We start from the raw sequence: 22,758 nt of genomic DNA on the forward strand, positions 1-22,758 counted from the left end.
TATGTAGAATCGCTTCATAGCCTGACCCTTCTCGTCTCACCTGAACACCCGAACCCCGACACCCGAACCCCGACACCTCGCTCTCGGTGAGGAGTTGCTGTCTACTTCAGCTTAAACATAAAGAACAATCGAATGACTTCATTTGTTGAAGGTGTGTGCTCATTACGTGAAAACAAATCGCTTGTATTAACTTTAAGACCAATGCTTCCCAACACTTCTGGACCCGCGGACAGCTCTCAAAAAATGTTTGCGCTCCACTGTGTGGTAAAAAAAAAAAATATGGTGTTTAGAAATCACTGGTCTAGATGAAACAATGTTCATTATGAAAATCCCCCTGAGTTGCAGAAACGGCTGTCAAACTTGGGAATCGTTTCACGTGACCTCATTTCAGCCAAGCGCAGAGCTGCTGCATGCAAGCTCCTTGTACAATCCATGTCCACATCAGCCCCTCCCTTTAACTGCATTATGAAACAACAGAAAAGACTATAGATCACACTTAGACTCTAAATACTCTTAGGTATGCCCAAGATGCGTTTCAGCAGCACATTTAGACTTCAAGGCTGCAGCCTCGACACCATAATTTTAGGTTATGCATTTCCGATTTTGATGTATATTATGCATTAATATCAAAGTATGTTAAGTTTCATAATCATGCTATGTTTTTTTTTTATTACTCAGCTATACACTAAAAATTATTGTGTCAGATGGAAGAGGTCTCTCAGTGACTGGAACCGTGCTCATTTTCATAGAGAACATAAATGACAATTCACCCTCCTTCACCAAGTAAGTATCAAACAACATTAAGTGATCGTATAGCCCAATTAATACCAAAGTCTAAGTAGTGATATTATCGTTGGAATGCATCACCGGTGACGAACCATTAATGGAAAATGTATTTATGTGTTCTGTAAATTCTGATAAGAATGTGCATCGGCGCATGAATAGAAGAAAATTATTTAGAAAAATTGTTTTTACAAAGTGACTAAATTTACTGTTGCGCACATTATACTCACCCAGAATGCAGCCCACGTCGTCAGATCTCAGACGTTAATTCGGCTCGCGCCTGGATACTGCCTGGGTGACTATACCGCGCGTTGCAGATTGTTGTAGGCTGCAGGGCTACTTGGCAGTCGAGGGCAGTGCAGAAAAAACACAATTGTACTGCTATTCCCACATCTAAGCTTCTTATCTTCATCAACCCGCACTGATCGGCCCGATGAACGTCCGTTGCGGTCAAATAACCCCCAAGACCTGCACGGCGTGGGGAGGCCTTCATGTGGCAGTGGGCTTTCAAAAGGGCTCTGACCCTGTTCGTGAATTGCTTCTGTAGTGGCTGTAGGGATTTGTTTATTCTCAGGGATTGTTTTTGACAGCGTTTCCCAAGCCCACAACATTACCATCCCAGAGGAGCTCGCCCTGAGCACGCTCATCACCACACTCTCGGCAACAGATGTCGACAACTTGGGTCTTCTCTCCTTCTCCATTGATACAGCCACTGGATACCTAAGTGTGGACGCAGGTGTGTTGCTCACAGCCGTTGCATTCACCTGCGCATGCATTCCACAATGCTAATTAAATTGGTGACCATATAAAAATGAATAGAATTAACCAATCATGATTTCGTATGTATGTTGACCTTCTTTCTATTTACATAGCCAACCGTGCTAATTGGAGGTGCGACAATAACATTTTATAATGTCACGATACCGCAAATATATTATTTAAAGATTGTAAATGTCATTCAATTGTTTCAAATGTTATGATTAGAGTTGCTATAGCTGTTGTGGAGCAAAACAATAGCGATGTGCATATATTCTATATTATAATATATTCTATGCATTTAACAGCTGTTTATTACTCTGGTGAGGGTCCGTTGAGATTCAATTTGTAAAATATATTGGCTTTTATTTCGACACATTTCGCATGTGTTTGTAACGATGGTTTAGTTTAGTTCATGTGTTCGTATACATTATTTGTGTTCATAATTTAGAAAGGCTTATGTCGTTGTTGTAGCAGCCAGACGGACTTTTCAGCTCACCGGACCAGGCCTTCTCCCCAATCGTCCGACGAGCCGGGATTCACTGTCTTCATTTGCCTTCTTTATTTAACAATGCCACCCCACTCGGGTGCAATGTTTCTTGATGTGCTTCATGTTTACTGCTGTACGTGTAACCCCATTGATATTAATGAATTCTTAAAATATATTAACCATGACATTCCATGTTCACGTATCATTGCTTCGTGTGCTTTATTTAACCAAGTGCAGTGCGCTATTGAGAGTGATTACTTATCCCCGTCCTAGCCTCGTGCAACCTCTGTGCAGCAGTTCCTTCCTTCTAAATAGTTGTGACAATTTGTAGATACGTGTTGTTGTTAAGGTCTTGGCTCGTGGGAGCTGGGGGTGACCGCATCCGTTTCCACTGATAAAATACATTTTCATAGGTCTATAAAAGCTATTTATAACGGTAGTTAGTCATCATTTGCTTTCTGGGATCTTATCTAGGACGTTATACATATTGCTGAACATGGTTGGCTGGCCTCTAAAATGTCTCTTGGTTTCCTCCCATCTTCGGGAACAATTGTATACATGCGGTAGGAGGCTAATCAGTCTGTAATTAGATTGAATACACAAATGTATACACAAAAGTCAAGAGTCTATTTACATTAACGGAAACAGTTATTATTGCAGGAACAATAAATACATAACATATTCTGTAGGAACGAATCGGAGAACTTAATAAAGGTTAGGATAAACGTGAGCTAAACAAGTCATGTAGAAGTTTTATAAACGATATAATATAATACAATTAATTCAGAGGCAAATGGAAAACACAGCAGAATATATACATCTAGGGCAATAATTTAAAGTGTTGACGTATCAAGTGGAGATGTAACACGATTTTTGTTCCTGGGTAGTAAGTGTTTTTTTCTAATTGCTTATGCCTCAAAAGTACAGTAAATGGCTATTATTCCCCACAAACTTTGCTTTTGTGACCAGGACTTTATGTGAAGGAATGACACTAATTCACACGTTTTCTCATTGAAAATAGGTATATTTCAAAATACAGTATCACTGTCCTGGTCACAAAAGCAAACTTTGTGGGGAATAATAGCCATTTTCTGTACTTTTGAGGCATAAGCAATTAGAAAATAACACTTACTACCCAGGAACAAAAATAGAGTAATTATCAAACTGTGAATTATGCTGCATGTCAATCCACTGCATGTTGCATATTCACTGCTCACTGGTCCACTGTGACCTCAATTAACAATGATCTGATAATGATTGTCCCCTCGCTGTCAGATGACTGATCTACATCTCTTTCCCTTGGACATCTGCGTATTCCCTGCCCTGACATGAATGTCTGGCCACAGCAACAGGGGAAGTGATGCTGTCCAAGAGGATGAACCTGGAGGGCAATTGCCCACCTTTATTGTTGTTCACCATCACCGTGTGTGACGATGGGAATAATTGCGACATCTCAACGCTGAGGGTCACAGTGACCGACATCAACGACAACCCGCCTGTCTGCGTCGCCCCTTACTCGTACGCTCCACCTGCACGGGACATTTATCCACTGGGACCACCGTGGATTATCAACAATCTATTTATAATATGGGTAGTATGTTCTTTAGATCACTGGAGACAGAAACATGTTTTTATATATATATGCAGATACCCAGTTACAGCACTGGGTAAAACAACGCGCACCCTTACTGCATTAAGGATGCGACCACCAAATTTCACCAACGAGTCCTGTCCCAAGAATTGGTTCTGCAACTTTCAAGTGCATCATGGATGAATGGTTAAAACTACACAGCAGGCTTTTGAAGAAAAAAAGAACAATGATTGAATGTGCAGCTGCTTTATCTGCCCATTGTGTAAGGCGGCATACTTGAAATATAAGTATTTGTCAGTCACAGAGGTGCAATCTGTACATTTTAATCATTACAAAAAAAGCAAATGCAAATATATCGCCCGTATAGCCTAAACAGACTGTTGGGGCAAGTGTAGTTAGCGAGCACCTATGAAAGCCGGCACAGCACACGAGGGGTGGGTGGCCAATACGACTCCCCCCCCGCCTTTGTCTCCCCAGTGGTGATGTTTACACATCGCATCAGGTACTAATTTGAGGCTGAGTCGACCTAGGGGAGGCCCAGGACCGGTTCAGATAATCGTCACTGGTGTTGACCATGAGCGGGAATCGGGCCGCTGGGTTTGTAACGTTACACACGTGCAATCAATAACCTCACTACTGAAATCAATTTCCCAGTAAACACGTATTTCAAAGTACAGCATCAGCAGATAGAATACTCTATGGGTAATTCCTGAGAAGCAGCGTATACGTGGTGACTAAGTGAGCATGTCTGCCAGAGCAGCACAATGTCCTAGGCCTCATGAAAGAGATACCATCTAGTTTAGAATAAGAAGCGCTTTAGCCAAGAGACACCAGAATGAGTGTTTATCTGGACTTTTGAGGCTCTGCTCATTGAAGGAGTTCCCAAGTGGACAAGTCTCGACTCTTAGTACACGGTGATTTTAACAGTCTCTAGGTGCACTAGGAGCCAACCCATAAGTAATCAATATAAAAATTTAACGCACAAATTTCTTCGCGCTCGAGACTGGAAAACTTTAAGTTGACACACTGTTTTGCAGTTTTTGTAAAAAAAAATAACCAAATCTCATTGCTAAAAGAAAATAATAATTTTGAAAATGTTTACGTTTACTTTACCAATGCCACCAAGTTTGTTATGTGCTCAATAGTTAACTATAAGCCCTTCCAGCCTCTATATGGGCATCACACACGTACCTACAATGCACGCAAATACATGCATACATGCTTGTTTTGTATAACTTGAAAATGTGATAACAAAAATACTATGGCAAGACCCTCTTGTGACCGGAGGTACTGTTTATACAATAGACTTTGTCAGTGATGATGCACTTTCCACAAATCCTTATCATTGTTCCTGCAGGATAAATATTAATGAAAATCAAGTTGCAACCAGCGTGTTGACAAATGTCATTTGCACAGACATTGACTTAACTGCGGTTAACCAAGCCTTCACCTTTTCAATGAACAACGTAGGCCCTGCTGCCAGCAACCTCGCGATTAGTGCAACTGGCGTGATTGAGGTCAGAACCATACACTCACTCTACGAGGCGTAGCATTGTGGTGATCTTAAGTAACGATCCACCTCGATTCCTAATGGCTGAAATGCAATTAATTGCTATGTATAACACAATAAAATACAATACACAGGTTGTTAATTTTTTAAAATCCCATTATTTGTTCTACAATGGCTCTACTATATCCTTACTTCAATACTAAAATTAATAAAAATTACTCCATTTACAATCTGATCAATATGCAGGACATTTATCACATAGCAATATATGATTCCCTAGTTTCATAGAACAATATTAACCATTTCCATCACATCTATATTAAAGTTGTCAATTCAAAGGCAAATGTTTTGCAAACTAATGTGCACTCCATCGAAGCAACTTATACCGATGGAGCACAATATTTGAAAATGTTATCCTGATAAATTGAACTACACCTCACGTCCGTGCTCTCGTACAGGGTCTACAGAAAGAGCCACATATTTCCTAAAATAATACACATACAGTCGCCGGGTTAGTAGCGCAGAGCGCTAACCACTATACTACCGCTGCCCTGAACACGGTCATGCAGGGCCGGGATGGACAGAGTGGCTAATCCCTCTTTTCCACTATACAAACCGAGCTGCGCCAGGGGCCGTGCCGAGAAACAGAGCCGTGTTGTTCACATCACACTATTCCCATTTCCTAACCATGTAACCGACTGACGTCGCATGCAACGAATGCGTCACTCGCTCTGAAAATGTTTAAAGAAGTCCAGAAGTAAAAAAAATGTACGTTGTACCAGAACTAAAAATAGGACATGAAGTAAAATGTGGGAATTGGACATGAAGCAGTTGGGCCCGAGTTACCCTCTATTCCAAATAATAATCAAAATAACAATTATCTCTCATCTTCAGTGATGTCTCTAGGACGTAAAGGAGCTTAGCTGTGGCTCTGAATAATTTCCAAGGGACCCCGAGTTAACCAATTGGTTGCTTATGTAGCTTGATGTGTATGGATTTACGACCCAAAATTTCATAAATTATAACGGTGCACAGGACTAAAGGTGACAAGTTGTAAACTGGATCAGAGGGGAAGAAGAAGAAAAGTGAAGATTTAATTGTAATTTATCTAGGAACTTACCAAATTGGAAGCATTGGGTTATCAAAAAATAACCAACAACTAAATAAAACAAAAACGGTGGAAAAACTGTAAAACTAAGTGCACACTGGGGATAACCACTTGACAGAGGTTCTGGAGGGGTTCATTTATGCAGGGTTGGGTCGAGATGCTTTGACCCAGGTGTTGGAACGATTTCTCAATGGTCTCTTACTTGGTTATAAAGTTTACGTATTTCCAGATCTCAGCTGCGTGCAACAACCTAATTCTGTCTTTAAACGAATGTAACACGCGGTTTGCACATAGCATCCAATTTTTTTTTTACTTTTCACAGCTGACATCAGGTACCTTCGATTATGAGAACCTGGTGAATCTGTTCAATGGCTACACTTACTTGCTGACTGTGGTGGCCACAAACACAGCACCCCCCTTTCTCAGTGGTGAGTAACATCGCAGGTTTTCCGCAGCATCGCTCCCCCACTTGCCGCCACTCGACGTCGGTCAGCAGGGGGCCGCTGAGTGCACGGAGCCCCCTGCAGGGCTACGCACGTACTGGGTGGGAAGTGTGAGATGGGGAAGGTGAACTTAACGCGTCGGTGACAGACAGGTGGACCTACTTAACTACCAGTGCATTGTGATTGGCCGATTCCGTTGGCAAACCTTGGAGACATCTGTGAACGTCTTGCCCAAGCTTGACAAATCGGACTTATGTAATTTATTTATTGTTTCTTCATATTTAGTGACTTACCATTTTCTCTGCTTTGCACGCCTGTCGTTTGTTTGTATTGTTTGTTATAACTTGCTGACCCTCCCATACTGGACATCTGTGAAAAAGACTCTCCCATACTGGACATCTGTGAAAAAGAGCTTCATAGCTAATCGAATTCCTCCTGCAGTTTAAATAAAGAATTTGATTATAATTCTGACATGTTATTAAATTTGTAGTGAGCACAGGCCCAAAAGGCCCTATTTACAAGTGTAATGACGACTTGACACTTCTCTTGAGATGGCACTTTATTGAATACATGTTCACTTGACATCAGGCGGAGACCCCACTGCAACAGCCAGAGTCTCCCACACATCTCCCTTATATACTGTATCAATTGAGGCCTCGATCATTCTCGCTGACTCCGGACGCTCGCTCTACCGGCAGACTCTACCGTCCTCTTCCATCACCTGACCACGCTCCCTTCTCGAACATTCCCATAGCCACCAGTCCCTTCACACTCACAGCTTACTCCCCTGTCATTACCTCCCGTGGCCACTAGTCCCTTCACACTCACAGCTGACTCCCCTGTCATTACCTCCCGTGGCCACTAGTCCCTTCACACTCACAGCTGACTCCCCTGTCATTACCCCCCGTGGCCACTAGTCCCCTCACACCGGATGCAGGCTCTATTGTCATTACACAAGTATTACACAATACTATGGATTTAAGCAAAGTAAGCTTGTTATTTTTAAAACAACAGATGTACCATATAGTCCCAGAGAAATAAGGGACAAATTTCATTTATGGACTAAATGTATGCAATTAGTCTTAACAAAATCCAAAACTAATTATTGTTAACTATGTAGGATGTTGTCGACCATAAACTGCATAGGTATGTTAATGTGACAATGTAGATAATGCATCCTAATAACCGAACCAGGTACTAACAATAATTTAAAATATACAATAAACATTGCTCCTGTACTTTGTTAAACAACATTTTCACGTAGTGAAACAATTGTCGTTGTTTCACTGATAAAACACTGGATGTTGAGTTGTTGAAAATAAATTGACAGTGTTGTTGTGTCTGCCACAGCTACGGTCACAGTGTACCTGCGCATCATCCCCGTGAATGAGTTCACTCCACAGTTCAGTCAGCCTACGTACCAATTCGTTATCGCCGAAACCGCATCTGGTGAGTATTCCCTAGATAACTGTGCGCGATGCATCACTGTGTTTTGGACAGTTACGAGACAAGCACTGGGCATTTTTATTACAAATCGAGAAATTATTTGGCTGTAAAATGTTCATAAAGCAGCAGTTCGCTTTCATGAAAGGTAAGAAGAACATTCGAACAACTAATTCCCTCAACTCCTCTGCAGAGATGGAGTGGTAAACTCGGCTCATTCGCAGGTGCTAAATGGATTGTTTATATCGTACGACCGTGGGAGATGGTGATGGCTTGGGAAGGCCTTGATCCAGACGTGCATTGATATTACAGCTGATGATGATGACTACGCTGCCCATGTTTGTCGTCAATCAGCCGGAGCGATCCTGGGGCAGGTAAAGGCCACCGACCAAGACTTCATTCTCAACGACATAACGTACCGACTGTGGGGACCCGGTGTAGGCCGCTTCCTCATTGAACCTACGGGTAACATTAAAGCCATAACCAAACTGGACTATGAGCTCGTTCAGCGCTATGAGCTGGTGGCGGAGGCAGTGGACGGGGACCCGTTTTTTCCCAAGACAGCCACAGTCACGGTGAGCACAAATCCACCTCCGCACTGTCCACAGGGCGCGTGTTCACCACACGCACACAAACCCACGTTGGGATTCCCTAGGCCAAGCTCCTTGCACAATGTGACATGTAAAGGCCTCACCAGGTACGCCTATGCCTTGGCTTTGCTGAATGAGCATTCTTTCTACCGACTGATCTGGTGCCTGTCTCCCATTGTTATAGTCACTTGATAGTGCAATGGTGTAAACTTTGAATGTACATCGCTCTTTACAATTTCATATATATTCATTGTATAAATGTTGCCACAACTAAAGACAGTATGATGGTGTTTACTTTGATTTGAATATTGCGTTGCAAGACATTTTGATAAATCTGATTATGTCTAAAGGTGAGTTAATTTGTGTGAATTAATACACCGTGGAGAAACAATGCTTGTGGTCATGAGAGTGAACCAGGATCACTAAGATTCTGTGATGGCAGTGAATTTTATCAGAGCACATTTAAAATGCATTATCAGGATTTTCAAGATGAGGTAACTGGCATTAATTCCAGCAAGCATGACTGCTGATGAGACACTGTATGTCAAAATTGGTCTTAGAGTTTGCTTATAGTTGAATCAATGCTGCTGAAATTATGCACTCCCAGTTTGTCATGGGGCTGATGGGATGTGTAGAAACATTATTTTTTAGGTAGACCAGACAGATATATGAAGGAGACGTGTTGTGTGATTATCTATCTTGTCTAAACCTCATCAATGAGTGATTCACAGCCAAGTATTAATATATTCATTTCGGTTCTAGGGGTTGTTTGACCATACTTCACCATGATGGTTGTCATGCGCTGGTTTAGTCGTAACTTGTATGTGGAGGTGTCTTCTGGGATCCCTCGTAGTCGAGTATGATTTCCCTCCAGGTGTCACTTGTCCGTGTTGTGAAGTGGGCCTGGCTGGCCATGGGTCCGGAGATGGCTGAATTGGCAAATCAGTGAACTGCAGATCTTGGCAAAGTGGTGGCAGGGATGGTCCATCCTGGAGCTCCCACTCGTTGTCTCTGGTGTATGTGCTTTGCAGCGTGCTCTTTTCCTGGTTATCAACTCTTTGTTCGGCCTCAACGTTCTGAGTTCCATTGTGTATTTTGGCCCTCCATGATGGTCTATCAAGAGCATAGATTTCCCAGTTGTTTGGACCTATGTGGCTTCGCTTGAGGTGCGTCTTAAGGTTGTCAAGGAAATGTTTCCTTTGCCGCCTAGGGGCTCGTGATCCATCCCTGAGCTGGGAATAGAAAATTTGCTTAGCAAGCCTCGAGTCATTCATCCTCACAAGGTGACCTGCCCATCTGAGTTGATACTTCATAATGATGGCCTCTATGCTGGATGCATTGGATAGCTCCAGGACACTGATATTAGTTTGTCGTTCTTCCCAGGTGATGTTTAGTATTTTCCTGAGACTGCGTGGATGAAACATTTCGAGAGATTTTATGTATTTATGATAGGTGGTCCAGGTTTCTGCACCATATAATAGGATTGGAATGATCACAGCATTATACACAGTCACTTTGGTCTTGGTGGTAATGCTGTGGTCTTCAAAGACCCTGTTTTTAAGTTTGCCAAAGGCAAACTTAAGAACAGAAGAACCAAAGAGTGTAGCCTCCACTTAGCTCGGTCAGTTGGCCTTCATCTGCCAGATGGGTTTCACTGAGGGCGGCAATATGGATATTAAATCGTCTCAGCTCGTGCCACAAGAGCTCTGGACGTTGCGAGTTTGGGTTGTCTGTGAGGGTCCTGACATTCCAGGGTCAAATATTTAGGTTACATTTCTTTTTGTTTCGACCGCAATTATTGATGCTCCCTCTGGTCGCGGTAAGCCATACAGGATGTTTCTAGGCAGGCTTTGTTTAGAGCACCTTTTCTAGCCCCCTCCCCATTTGTGGTGAGCATATTGGATCCTTGTGGGCTGCTCAGTCACAGCTACAGCTGCCAGGATGCACTCTTGCCTAATCCGAGTGCATGACGACCTTCTAATAGCTGCCGCCTTGGTGCTGGGTTGTGACTAGGAGCTTCTAGCTGCATAGGCCTGCCCCGCTCGCCACTTTCCGATCGCCCAAGGGCTTTGGGTATGTAGTGTGGTGGTGCGATGGCACAGTCTCTCTGGAGGGTAACAGTGCGTGTCTGTTGCACACCAGCTACCGCACGGGGCTTAACCAGGAACCAAGCCTGGGTCCATTGGCAAGGTATAAAACCAAGACGATTGGAAGGCATGTCCTCGAGCACCAGACATCCTCCACCATATGCCATTGGCCATCTGGACCGTAGCTCATCCGCCCCACCGAGGTGGGCCGTTGGCCACTTGGTATCAACTCGGGACACTATCAGGGTTTACTACCTTAGCCTAAGTGGCTAACCAGAGCCCCGTTAGCCAGGGCGTTTCCAGGTGAGATCGGACAGGCCTTCATGGTTACCGAAGCGGCCCAGGTGGTCGAACCACCCACCATACTTCGTCCTGTCTGGCAATCCTGAACTTTACCTGTTACCACCTCCCACGATGTGGACGAGGGGTTGGTTTTTGGGAGTGCTTGTGGGGGTGTAGCGCATGAAGAGTGACTGCCCGAATTTAAACTATTTACCACTACTATATATTTTTTTATTTTACCAGGTAAGGCCCACCGAACTATTTACCTCTTTTTCAGAAGCGACCTGGTCACAAATGATAGCTCAACATAGTTGCTTATCACTTGAACATTCATAGCAGCCAAATACTCTAAACACATGTTGATTCTAAACATAGAGGGAAAAACCGGAGGACCCAGGGGAAAATCCACATGACCACAGGGAGAACATGCAAACTCCAAATATACAGGAGTCAGGGTTGGGATCGAATTCACGACCCTCTGTATAGCAGGCGAGGTAGTTAACATCTAGCCACCGTGGCATCCTTAGCGGGCATGAGCCCACTTTAGGGCAGAAGGCAAAGGAACACGAACACACATATAGAGAATATTACAGCCCTGTAACACACAACACTACATCACTCCTGTCATCTCTCAAGATAAAACAGCAATCTCGACTCCAGTCAACTTCCGAGGCGACACCAGTGCGCCAGGTTTTTTCTGGATTTGGGCCTCCCCTTTGCAGTGGCATTGCAGCAACCGGTCCCCTCGCCTGCAGACGGCCATGCACGCGGCCGGGCACAGCGCACAGCTTTTAGGTCACAGCGGTGTTCTTCATTCCAAGACCCGCGGGCCACTGGCGGCCCCTGGTGGCCTTTAGTGCAGCCCCTGACGTGCGGCCCCCCACAATACTCAAACAGTGACAACACCCCCCATTATCATCTGCGCTGTCAAACTCCCAATGGTTTCAAATGTGTGGCGGCGCCCACACTTAGAATTCTTATCGGCGAAAGTGGGCCCCCTCTGAAAATTAGTGAAAAACACTGCGTTACACAATCAGCCAGTATAGGAATTTCACTCTTCATGGCTCCATTTTTTTCTAAAGCTCATGTTCTGGATACTTAGTTTAACTCCTCACTTTATACATAACAAATATCTGACCTTGCTAGTTTCAGTACTTTACGTGCAGTACTCACAGTAGCTCCACAAGCCGTGCAATATTTTTTCCTTGTCACATTATTGTACTGCTGGTCTCTTTACAGTACATGTACGCAGATGCCTCAGAACCTACACATGTTACGAGCTTAAAGAGGGAATCTTTATACACAGGTGTAGAGTACGTACACACCTCTTATGAAGTCCCCAATGAGCAGCACTCACCAGACCACCAGCAAAGCAGAGAGAGAAGCAACGGCAACAGCCATCCATGTTGCATGGTTGCCGACAGCAGTGGTTCTCAACCGGGGAGTAAGCGGACCCTTGGGGGTTACACGTGGCAATGTCCTAGGGGGTCGGTAAGGTGATTTATAAACGTGTGAAATTATATCATACACTAGAGATATTGGTGAATAATCACGCATGAATCTGGCAATATAAAATTATGATAAAATGTCAATCCATATGCTAACCTAGAACGATATGAAAGACTTTTCTAACTTGATTGATCGTAAACAATGTGGTTTCCAAGAGTAACCAGTGAGTGTGTACAAATTAAATCCTGCATGCAGAGCATCCATTGAATGTATTTTTTTATTCACTTGCAGTGACTAGCTCGTTCGGATATACCTCACAAAATGGAGAAGTGGTTAAACTATTGATGTTCATTATTCCATACATTTATTTCTCAGAACCACGTTGGGTCAGGCAAGGGGGGGGGGGGGTACTCGGTTGAAACACAATTCAACAAGTGGTTACACAGTAGCCAAAAAAAACAGTTGACAATCACCGACTACATCATCTCTTAAACATCACATTGGGCATAGCCAACCTGTCCAATCTTACCTAGATTCAGCATTCACAAGTGAAATAACTTTTCACTTAATCTCTGGAGGCCCTCCAGCTGGCGGAGGCTGCTGGGCTGCAGCCCCTAAAGCCCCCCGTGCTTTCATCCGGCCCTGGTGACAGTGGTCAGTAAGCTGGTTGGTGAAGGGGGGGGGGGAACAGGACCCGTTCAGATATTCCTCGCCACTGATGTTTGCCACGGTCAGCAATCGAACTCAGTCGACCAAGTTTGTAGTATGGTGTGTGAACCGCTGTGCCATTGCACTACCAGTCAATGAAAATGACACAAACTGTAATTGTTAAATGCCTAGTTAATCTGGCTGTGAATGAGTAAGAGCGACACAGCAGGGACGTGTCGTGTTAATAGAGGTTGGCGAGATGTTAACTGCCCCACCTGGTATACAGGAGGTCGTGAGTTCCATGACAACCCTGACACATGTATATTTGAAGTTTGCATCTTCTCCCCGTGGTCCCGTGGATTTTTTTACGGGTCCCCCGGTTTTCCCTCCACATTTAGAATTAACGTGCGTCTAGAGTATTTGGCCGCTATACATTTCCACTTGATAAGCCACTTTGTTGAACTGTCATTTGTAGCCAGACCTCTTTTGAAAAATAACTATATAGCTCAGTGGGCCTTACCTTGTAAAATAGTTCGAATAGGACTGCGACACACAAAGGGATTGGCGCTGCTCCCCTCGTAGGTGCCCTCTGCCCCCCCCCCCACCCCCGTGATCCGTGGCTCAAACAAATCACTCAAAATGCCGGTGTATGACAGTAAGGGCAGTTTATGCGAATGCCGTCGCAAGGGGTCACAGGTTTGGCGCAATGGTCCTTCGCTGACTACGCATGATGAATAGGAGCAATGTGTGCGTGCCCTGGCCGTCTGGTGTTTATAGGTGACCGTGATCGTGGTGGAAGAGAATGATGAGCCCCCGGTCTGCAATCCCCTCTTGGCTCGATTGACCCTTACGGACGCGGTGACTGTAGGGACCAACATCCAAGGCTTCGCTCTGACTTGCACTGACAGCGACTCTGCTGCGGACGAGCTGCGATACGACATATCGAGCGGTGAGGGTCTAGTCAACATTAGCTGTGTGTGTTTTTGATAGCGGTAAAGTCGTTCGTAGCCATAAACTTTGAAAAGTTACTCAAAACAAAATTTACCAGGTAAAGTTACTCCCCAACACAAACCATTAAGTTTCAAAGTAAACTATGAACATAGTCATGAGGTTCAATATTAGCCTACCAAGTTGTAACAAATTGGTGTAAATTATTCAGGTACATAGAATACAAAGATTATAACAAATAACTTTTCAACAGTACCTGAGACTCGCAATCATTAAACAACTAAGATGTGTGCATGGGAAATCAGCCACATGGCATTCTGCCTAGCAGTTTGTGGTGTTGGACTCCACGAGCTGCACCGATCCCGAAATGCGCTAACCCCACTCTCCTTCACGTCCGCAGGTAACATCAACAACCACTTTGGCTTTTCACCGACGCGCGGCTCCAATTCTCCACGGCTGCTGCTCATGCGCTCGTTCGATTACAAGGGCCAGGTGGACACGGTGCAGAACTTCCGGCTGGAGGTGCACGTCATCGACGACAACAAGCGCAACGTGTCGGCCCAGACCGGCACGGCCATCATCCTCGTCACCGTCGTCAGGACCGGCACCACTGCCAGACCCCTCACGGCGCTGTCGGTGAGTGGCACGTGCGCAGCCGTGTGTCGTGTCGCTGGAACCGTAACCAGAGGAAGGATTTCATTAATCACGTCTTGTCCCCAACACCTTGCAGTCTGAAAGGCAGAGGGAAACATTTCATGGGCTCAAAGCCCCCGTATTGTTTGTGGATGTAAATGTGTTTTTGTGGCCTCTATTCCGTCGATATAAGTTGTTAAAGGTGTTTAATTGCACCTATTTTTTAACTGTTCAACCTTGCTCGTGCGTCACATTGTGATTTAATAAATTACACGAATATAAGGCAACATGTCAACTCGGTGCCATAATAAAGTGGTCGGGTAAGTAAGGAGTCCAATAATGCCGATTAGATCATTGAGTTTCATGGTTTCTGTCTCGTCACCAGTAACTGCGCACAAAAACCCTTAACGTAAAATTAGTTTTCAGCGTAAGTCACGCTCTCTGAGCTTTGTATAAACATTCTTAATATATCAGACTGACATGCACGGGACTGTGTTTGCACAAAAATAACGTCACGAGTGCCATCGAGCTTGAGGTATAAGAGGCCGATCAACATAGGCCCAGACCCATCTCTGAGTTGGCGTCGTCTGGGCTGCTCCGTGGTGTCATGCGAGGCTCTGCTGCGGGAACTTCCACAAGGACGATCCCTCGCCTCGTGACGTGACTCAGCAGCGCAACACAGTTAGCAAGACAACGGATACACGAACTATGTTTCAAAGTGAAATTGAGGACCAGTTACCGACCACAAAAAAACACCTTCGGTGGGAGTGGGAGGGGGTTTGCATTGTTTGAAATGACACGAAGCGCAAAATGCACATCGGGCATTTAATACAACTCGCCACACGCCTGCAAATCTCACCGTGCTGTGCTGTGGTCCGTGGCAGGACAAGCCCGGTGTGGTGTTGAGGAGGACCTCTGTAAACACCTACGACTGGAGCCAGTGGTACGTTCCGTTCCTGATCACACTGGGCTCCTTGCTGCTGGCTGGCCTCCTCGCTTTCCTGCTCTACCGCCTGTTTAAGTCCAAGGCCTTCCGAAGCTGTCTACGATCGTGCTGCAGCTCTCGGAATAAACCCGCCAGGTGAGCAGCGCCGCTCGCACCGTAGGCACATTGCCGGCAAGAATCATACCTCATTAAACACGCACATTGTGGCCTCAACCCAAGATAACATTGGGACAGTCACGAACCATCTTGGCACTCGTTTGTATGTATGTTGAACTTATTTCGCACCACACGTAGCCAACCGTGCTAATTGGAGCATCTTGTCTAATGTCACGTTTCTAGTCACACCTCGACCAAGTTATTCTTATCAAATTATTTGTAAAAGGTAAGGAGCAACACCGTTTATTACTTTGAAAAAATAAGCATAGATTTAACCCTTTCTGGTAATAAAACAGGTGTTAAGATATTCAAACACTAAATACAAACCTTTTTCAAGGAATCAAGTTCGCATTAATAAGTTAGCATTTTTCAAGTTTGCATTTCTTTTTTTACAGTTTATAACTGTACGGCTATGAATCTAATATTGTGAAATCTACTTAGATGAGTGTCCACTTATTGGCAGACAATGTGGTGGAAAAGGTAGGAATTTCGCACTCGTGCTGTGTTCCATCTCATTACCCATCTGCATTGTGAAGCGCAGAACGTGCACACTTGTGACGTGTATACCTACTAGGCCTGCAATAATTTGTCCCATTGCGATTTCATGAATTCGTTTTTTTTATGAATTGCCGATCATTTGACACATCTAGTGGCTGCAGGGGTCACATTAACCAATTGCGTACAACATATATACGAATAGAAATATCGATTTGCGCATGTAGCATAAGCACAATACATTTTAAATAGTAAAATGTTTGCATCATCGTTTTCTAATATAGAGTATACTGGAGCGATCCGCAAGGCAGGTCAGAATTAAGTTGTGTTTACGTCTTGCCGTTTGGGTGCATGTTAGGTCATGTTCATCACATCATGTCCGATCCGCACCCATACAGCAAGCTGTCAAAACACCTTAGGGTGTGTGGGTCGCCTGCGAGTACCCGACCTGATGCAGGACCCTGCAGTGTACCATAGAGAGGTGGCCAGATGGCACGGAATTCAAAAACAGCCGAGCTGACACAGCTCAGATCCTGGGTTGGAATCCAGACAGCTAGCCGCCTTAGCTTAAAATTGGGTTCTCAAATGTATGGAGATGATAGTCGCAGCCCAAATAATGCCTGCACATAGCACCACAATATGATAGTTGATTATTTGCATAATTTAGCTAAATTCCAGCTGAAAATGGAAAACACTGTTTTGGTTTGTCATGCGATGAACACCACTTTGTAGAAGGCCGGGTGGGAGAGTGCTGCCCCCTAATGTTTGGACCAGTGGTCACGTGAACGGATATCAGAGCTAGCTCTGTGATATCTGCTTCCATGGGCAGTTTTTTTTTGGCAGCAGAGGCAATGAGTAAAATCTTGTTGTACAAGATAAAACTAAAATATTATAAATATATAGCCTGCTACTTACATTGGGTAGGTTTTACAAATCTAATATTGGTTCCTCAATACAGTGGTAATGATGATATGAACATTAAAAGGTACACAGCTGTGTATAATTATATCTGATACCACCCAATTCCATCAGACCTGAATTGGGGGGGGAAACAATCAGTTGCCATCAATATATTGGTCAAAAGTTGATTAGATCAGCTGATCATGATTTTATTCTAATTACTGTGTACTTACATAATAAGAATGTGTAATTTCGAGCCCTTTGTGAATCTGGATATAAAAGTCTTCCCACAACTTGTTGATTATTTTGCTGCTATAAATTTCCACGTAATACGCCACTTTGTTAAGCTATCATTTGTGGCCAGTTTGCTTCTGAAAAGTAAGTTAATAGCCCAATGGGCTTTACCTGATAAGAAAAAAAGTGTAAATTGTATATATATTAAGGTGATTTGCTTACCTTTCCTATACTTTGCACTCCGATTGTGTTTTTGTATTGTTTGTTGTTGTAACATTCTTACCCTCACCTATACTGGACATCAGTGAAAAAGAGCTTTATAGCTCATTGGATTCCTCCAGTATAAGTAAATAATTCTGCATCATTAGACCTCCTTTGCCAGTACCAAAACATAATAATAGGGGTGTTCCCCTTTTTTCTGGTAACAAAACAGAAATATTTTTACAAGTAATCATGTGTGCACTAACCACAATAGTTGTGGTCAAAATGCAAACAAAAAACACACTGATAATATATGCATTGTCAATCTTGATTTGAAGCTTTCGTGACTGCAGGAATCCATACTCTTTGGTTCTTTTGGTAAAGTCATGTAGGTATAAGATAAAATAAATCACGACGTTTCGGGCGCAACACAAGCGTCCATCATCAGGTGGGAAAGCATGGTCTGCTGCTGAGGCAGACTGTTTTAAAAGGTTTGAAATGGGTGTAGCTCAAGGGTTATAAAGAAGTGGCCAGGGCTAGTGATGTTAATGTGAGAAATTAGCATGTAACTGTAGAAAAGGAGAGCAGCCTCCTCGACGAGGGAGTGCAACCCAACGGGTGTAATCCGAAGGGCCTGTGAGTATGAGAGTGCAATCCAAAAGACATGTGAGCATGAGAGATCTAAGAGAGTGGCAAAGAGAGAGAGACACAGAGAGTCGAAATAACAGCTGACATATGCAGGTTAGATGGAAACATCACAGTCAATTAAGACTTTACCTGGTTAATAACATCCTTCCAATGATTGCTCAGTTTGTACCCATCCTCTTGGTTGAAGTTGTGTCTGTGTTTATATATCTGGGGGCTTCATGAACAAATCTCTCAAGGTAGCCGGTAGGTTTGCAGAGTACCTCCGTCTTGGAAAAAATCAATTTAGTGTGAGCCCAGTGTTAAAACAATGATCAGCAACGGCAGAGGTATTGGTCCTACCGTGTTTCAGATCTGCCTTGTGTTCACGGACGCGGTCCGAGCCATGTCGTTTCGTTTCCCCAATGTAACTGCTGCCGCAACCACAGCTCAGTTTGTAGACACCAGGGTATTACATGTCAGGAATCACATCTTTTACAGATGGGATTAAATCACGGATTTTGTGTACTGTATTGAAACGAACCTGGATCTTGTGTTTGTTTAAGATTTTGGAAATCTTTTTGGTGACCTCTGCTATGTACAGTAAAGTGATGGTTTTGGTTGGATCTTCAGAAGGTTGTCTCCGCATGGCTGGGGAGACAGCTTTGCGGATTGTACAGTTCGAGTATCCGTTCATCCATGAGGGCTTGGTGTACGTGCTCCAACTCACTGGCTAGGTGGTGCTGGTCGGAGATGCAACGGGCCCTATGGTGTAGTGTTTTGATAAGGGAATTCTTCTGGGCTGGATGGTGGTGGGAGTCAGGTTTTAGATAGGCATCTGTGTGGGTGGCTTTCCTATAGACCGAAAGTCCCAACGAGATATCAGGACTCTTCTCGATCAAAACATCCAGGAATGGTAGCTTGCCATCCTCTTCCACTTCCATGGTGCTGGCAGCCCATGTGGCCAGATGACAAACGTGTCATCTATGTATCTCTTCCACAAGGACGTAGGGTGGATGTCTGGATGGCATCTGTCTCAAGTTTTTCCATGAAAACATTCGCTATCACTAGCGATAAGGGAGAACCCATTGGGGTACCCTCATTGTCTGTAGAATGTACCATTCCAGGTGAAGTATGTGTTGGTAAGACAGTGCCTTACCAAAGTTGGTACATCTGGATTCAGTCCTTGTTGGACCAAGTCTTCAATGATTGCAATGGTGTCAAGTACAGGTACATTGGTGAACAGAGAGACTACATCGAAACTGACAAGCAAATCATCCGGAGACAGTGAGATGTCCTTGATTAGAGAAACCAAGTGAGCTGAGTTAAGTACAGCTTAGGTGGACTTGCCAATGAAAGGAAGCAGAGTCTCAGACAGAAATCAGGCTAGTTTGTAGGTGGGTGAATTAATGGTGGAGACGAAAGAACGGAGCGGGGTACCTACTTTGTGGATTTTTGGAAGGCCATAAAATCTAGGTGGTCTAGCAGCCAAAGGTTTTAGGGAGCTCTGCTTGGTCTGATCGATTAGAGAACTCGATTTATTGACGATATTGTTGGTTTTAGTAGCTAGGTAGTTGGTGGGATCTCTGTTGATTTTGGTATAGCTGCCATCATTAACATCATGCTAATCCCTCACATTAATATAGCCACTTCCGTGCCCTCGTCTAGGAGGCCGCTCTCCTATCTTACAGTTACATGCTAATTTCTCACATTAACATCACTAGCCCCGGACACTTCTTTATGACCCTTGAGCTACACCCATTTCAAACCTTTTAAAACAGTCTGCCTCAGCTGCAGACCATGCTTTCCCACCTGATGATGGACGCTTATGTTGTGCCCGAAACGTCGTGGTTTATTTTATTTTATACCTACGTGACTTTACCGAAAGAACCAAAGAGTATATGCATTGTCCTTGAAATTGATTGGTCCACAGAGACGGCTTTCTTTTGAGCCTCGTCTCAATTGGTGCTAGACTAGAGGATGCCAAAAGGCGTACAGCTCAAAGATAATGCACTGAGACGAGGCTCAAAAGAAAGCGTCTCTGGTGTGAACCAATCAGTTTCAAGGACAATGCATATTATCAGTGTGTTTTTTGTTCGCATTTTAACCACAAGTATTGTGGTTAAAATGCGAACAAAAAACTAGGAATCATGTCTGCATTAACCACAAGTATTGTGGTTAATGCAGACATGATTCCTAGTAAAAAAGGTTTCAGTTTTGTTGCCAGAAAAAAGGGGAAAACCCCTATTATTAAATAATTCTGACCATACTTATCCACGCTGGTCTGTGTGTATTGATGAAGTGGGGACCAGGACTGGTTCAAATCTCACTCACCACTGATGTTAAAGCCATGACCAGAAATCCAATTCGGGTTGCAGAGTTCATTACACTGTGCCACCGCTGTGTCTGCCTTTGTCAAACTGATGAGTTTTTAATTTTTGTGCTTTCACAGATTGCCACTTGTCAAAGGTAAACGCGAATATTTTGCCGTGTCTTTACTCTCTTACCTCTGTAATGCGTTACTTGCAATCCACGAATTGATTTAGAGGATAAGCATTCTTGTGGGGTACGATACGGACCCAATTCGCACGTGGCTGGGGTGTTTGTTTCTTGACCACGTTACTTTTATGACGCACGATGTGTAATATTCAAACGTACAAATTTTGTATGATGTTGGTGCTATCAATATCTTCTGCACAACAAATATGTATCTGCTCTAATGAGGCTTGGAAGATAAACGGTAGTGTGTTTTTACCCATTTTTCTGAGTGTTTTGCCATGATTATACGGTCGAGTGTATAGAGTGAATCTCCTCTTATCTGTGTTGATATGGGGTCTCGGTGGAAAGATCGTTATCCGCAATAATCCACGCATTTTCTAATTTTATCCACATGAATTGGCTCAGGTAAACGTGGCTAACAGGGCAAAGTTGCCACAACTTCTGGGTTACGAGTTCCGCTCATCCACTCGTAAGTGTGCAGAACAGGATGAACGAAGTACATCTTAGAAACCCTTCCTGGTCGCTTCAATTCGGGTCCAACTATCAGATAAACACGCATCATCGGATTCATTTCCTGTAACCTACAGGTTTTTCGTCTCATCCGCAGAAAAGTACGGCTAAGAGGGCACATATTGCCTGATTTCTAGGTTATTCTTTTAATCCGTGCGTGGGCATGGACAAGCTTAGCATGTGTTGATGTGATTATGCAGTCGCAGCAGTACAATTATTATTGTTCTATATAGGTCAGGTCGAACCCATGTGTAGGCACAGATGTTCAGATGAACATGCCACGACAGTAAGAATGGACTTGCAGATAACAGCAAGGTTGGTGAATCAAGTGAGGAGTGCTAGATAACAGAAAGAGATGGAAATAGTAGGGTGGATAAGAGGTATTCACTGTCAAATAAAAGTGTTCAATTTGAACAAACATTTATTATACTTGTAATGAGAACATTGTATGTCTTAAGGCATTTTAATACATCTGTTTTTTTGTCTTAACAGCTGCAGAGAAAAAGAAAGTTGAGTTTGTGCAGGTGATTATGCTCGGTCTCTTATCCACTGCAATAACAAATTATGCACTGGCAATAGCTGAAATAACCTATGTTCTGAAAGGAATTTATAAAATGTTACAAATGGGCCCATATCCCTGATATTAATTTGGCCTCAGTAATCTCATCATAGCTGCTTAACGATCTCAAAAATCGGTTGTGACAGTCCACATCAAATTGGGTTGCATGCTGATGCGAAGGATATCGAAGCTGCGGGCTTCTCTTGAGTATTTGGCTACTGTACATTTCCACGTGATAAGCCACTTCGTTGAGCAATCATGTGGCGAGGTCGCTTCTGAAGAAGAGCTATCTAGCTCAGTGGGCCTTACCTCGTAAAGTAAAAATAGTTTAAACTTGATTTGAAGCTTTCGTGTCTGCAGGAATTACTCTTTGGTTCTTTCGGTAAAGTCACGTAGAAATAAAAATAAATTAAATAATACGACGTTTCGATTGCGACACAAGCAACCGTCATCAGGTAGAAAACAAACCTAGTGAACTTATAAATACAATGCAATACAACACAGAGAGTCGGCCAACACAACAGTCAGCACCTAGCGCCTCACCTGGTTGATTACGTTCTTCCAAAGATTGCTAAATTTGAGAGAGAGAGACAAAACACAGACACAGAGACACACAGACAGACACACAAGCAGAAAGAGACAACAGAGACACAGAGCGCGACAACATAGACACACAGAAACGTCGTATTATTTAATCTATTTTCTTTCTCCGTGACTTTACCGAAAGAAGCAAAGAGTAAAAATAGTTTGAGTTTAAAACAAGCTGCATGCACTGACAACTGTCAATAATGCACAGCGATGGTTTAAGTTGTGCACACGGGTGGAGGTGCCACGATGTGCACGACTCTTGCTGCTAAGCAATTTGTGATGTTA

At 43.6% G+C, this 22,758-nt stretch overlaps 1 protein-coding gene and 1 long non-coding RNA gene across 2 annotated transcripts in view; one reads left to right on the plus strand and one right to left on the minus strand.

The window, feature by feature from the left end:
• LOC116942255 (cadherin-related family member 3-like) overlaps positions 1-22,758 on the plus strand; it is a 36,251-nt gene that overhangs the window by 8,379 nt on the left and 5,114 nt on the right. The window contains exons 6-17 of the mRNA XM_076067111.1: positions 679-783; positions 1,374-1,519; positions 3,376-3,547; positions 4,978-5,137; positions 6,561-6,666; positions 8,032-8,130; positions 8,479-8,699; positions 13,958-14,129; positions 14,529-14,764; positions 15,646-15,842; positions 20,770-20,786; positions 21,819-21,850. Of these exons, the coding sequence (XP_075923226.1) occupies positions 679-783; positions 1,374-1,519; positions 3,376-3,547; positions 4,978-5,137; positions 6,561-6,666; positions 8,032-8,130; positions 8,479-8,699; positions 13,958-14,129; positions 14,529-14,764; positions 15,646-15,842; positions 20,770-20,786; positions 21,819-21,850 (1,663 nt within the window). The remainder of the gene's footprint in view (positions 1-678; positions 784-1,373; positions 1,520-3,375; positions 3,548-4,977; positions 5,138-6,560; positions 6,667-8,031; positions 8,131-8,478; positions 8,700-13,957; positions 14,130-14,528; positions 14,765-15,645; positions 15,843-20,769; positions 20,787-21,818; positions 21,851-22,758) is intronic.
• Positions 12,792-22,758, minus strand: part of LOC142924588 (uncharacterized) — a 30,475-nt gene continuing 20,508 nt past the window's right edge. Inside the window, exon 2 of the long non-coding RNA XR_012941704.1 lies at positions 12,792-14,859. This is a non-coding gene — a long non-coding RNA (uncharacterized LOC142924588). The remainder of the gene's footprint in view (positions 14,860-22,758) is intronic.

This window comes from Petromyzon marinus, chromosome 14, assembly GCF_048934315.1.
Source record: "Petromyzon marinus isolate PM22_M1 ecotype Great Lakes invasive population chromosome 14, UKy_Petmar_22M1.pri1.0, whole genome shotgun sequence".
Lineage (NCBI taxonomy): Eukaryota > Metazoa > Chordata > Hyperoartia > Petromyzontiformes > Petromyzontidae > Petromyzon > Petromyzon marinus.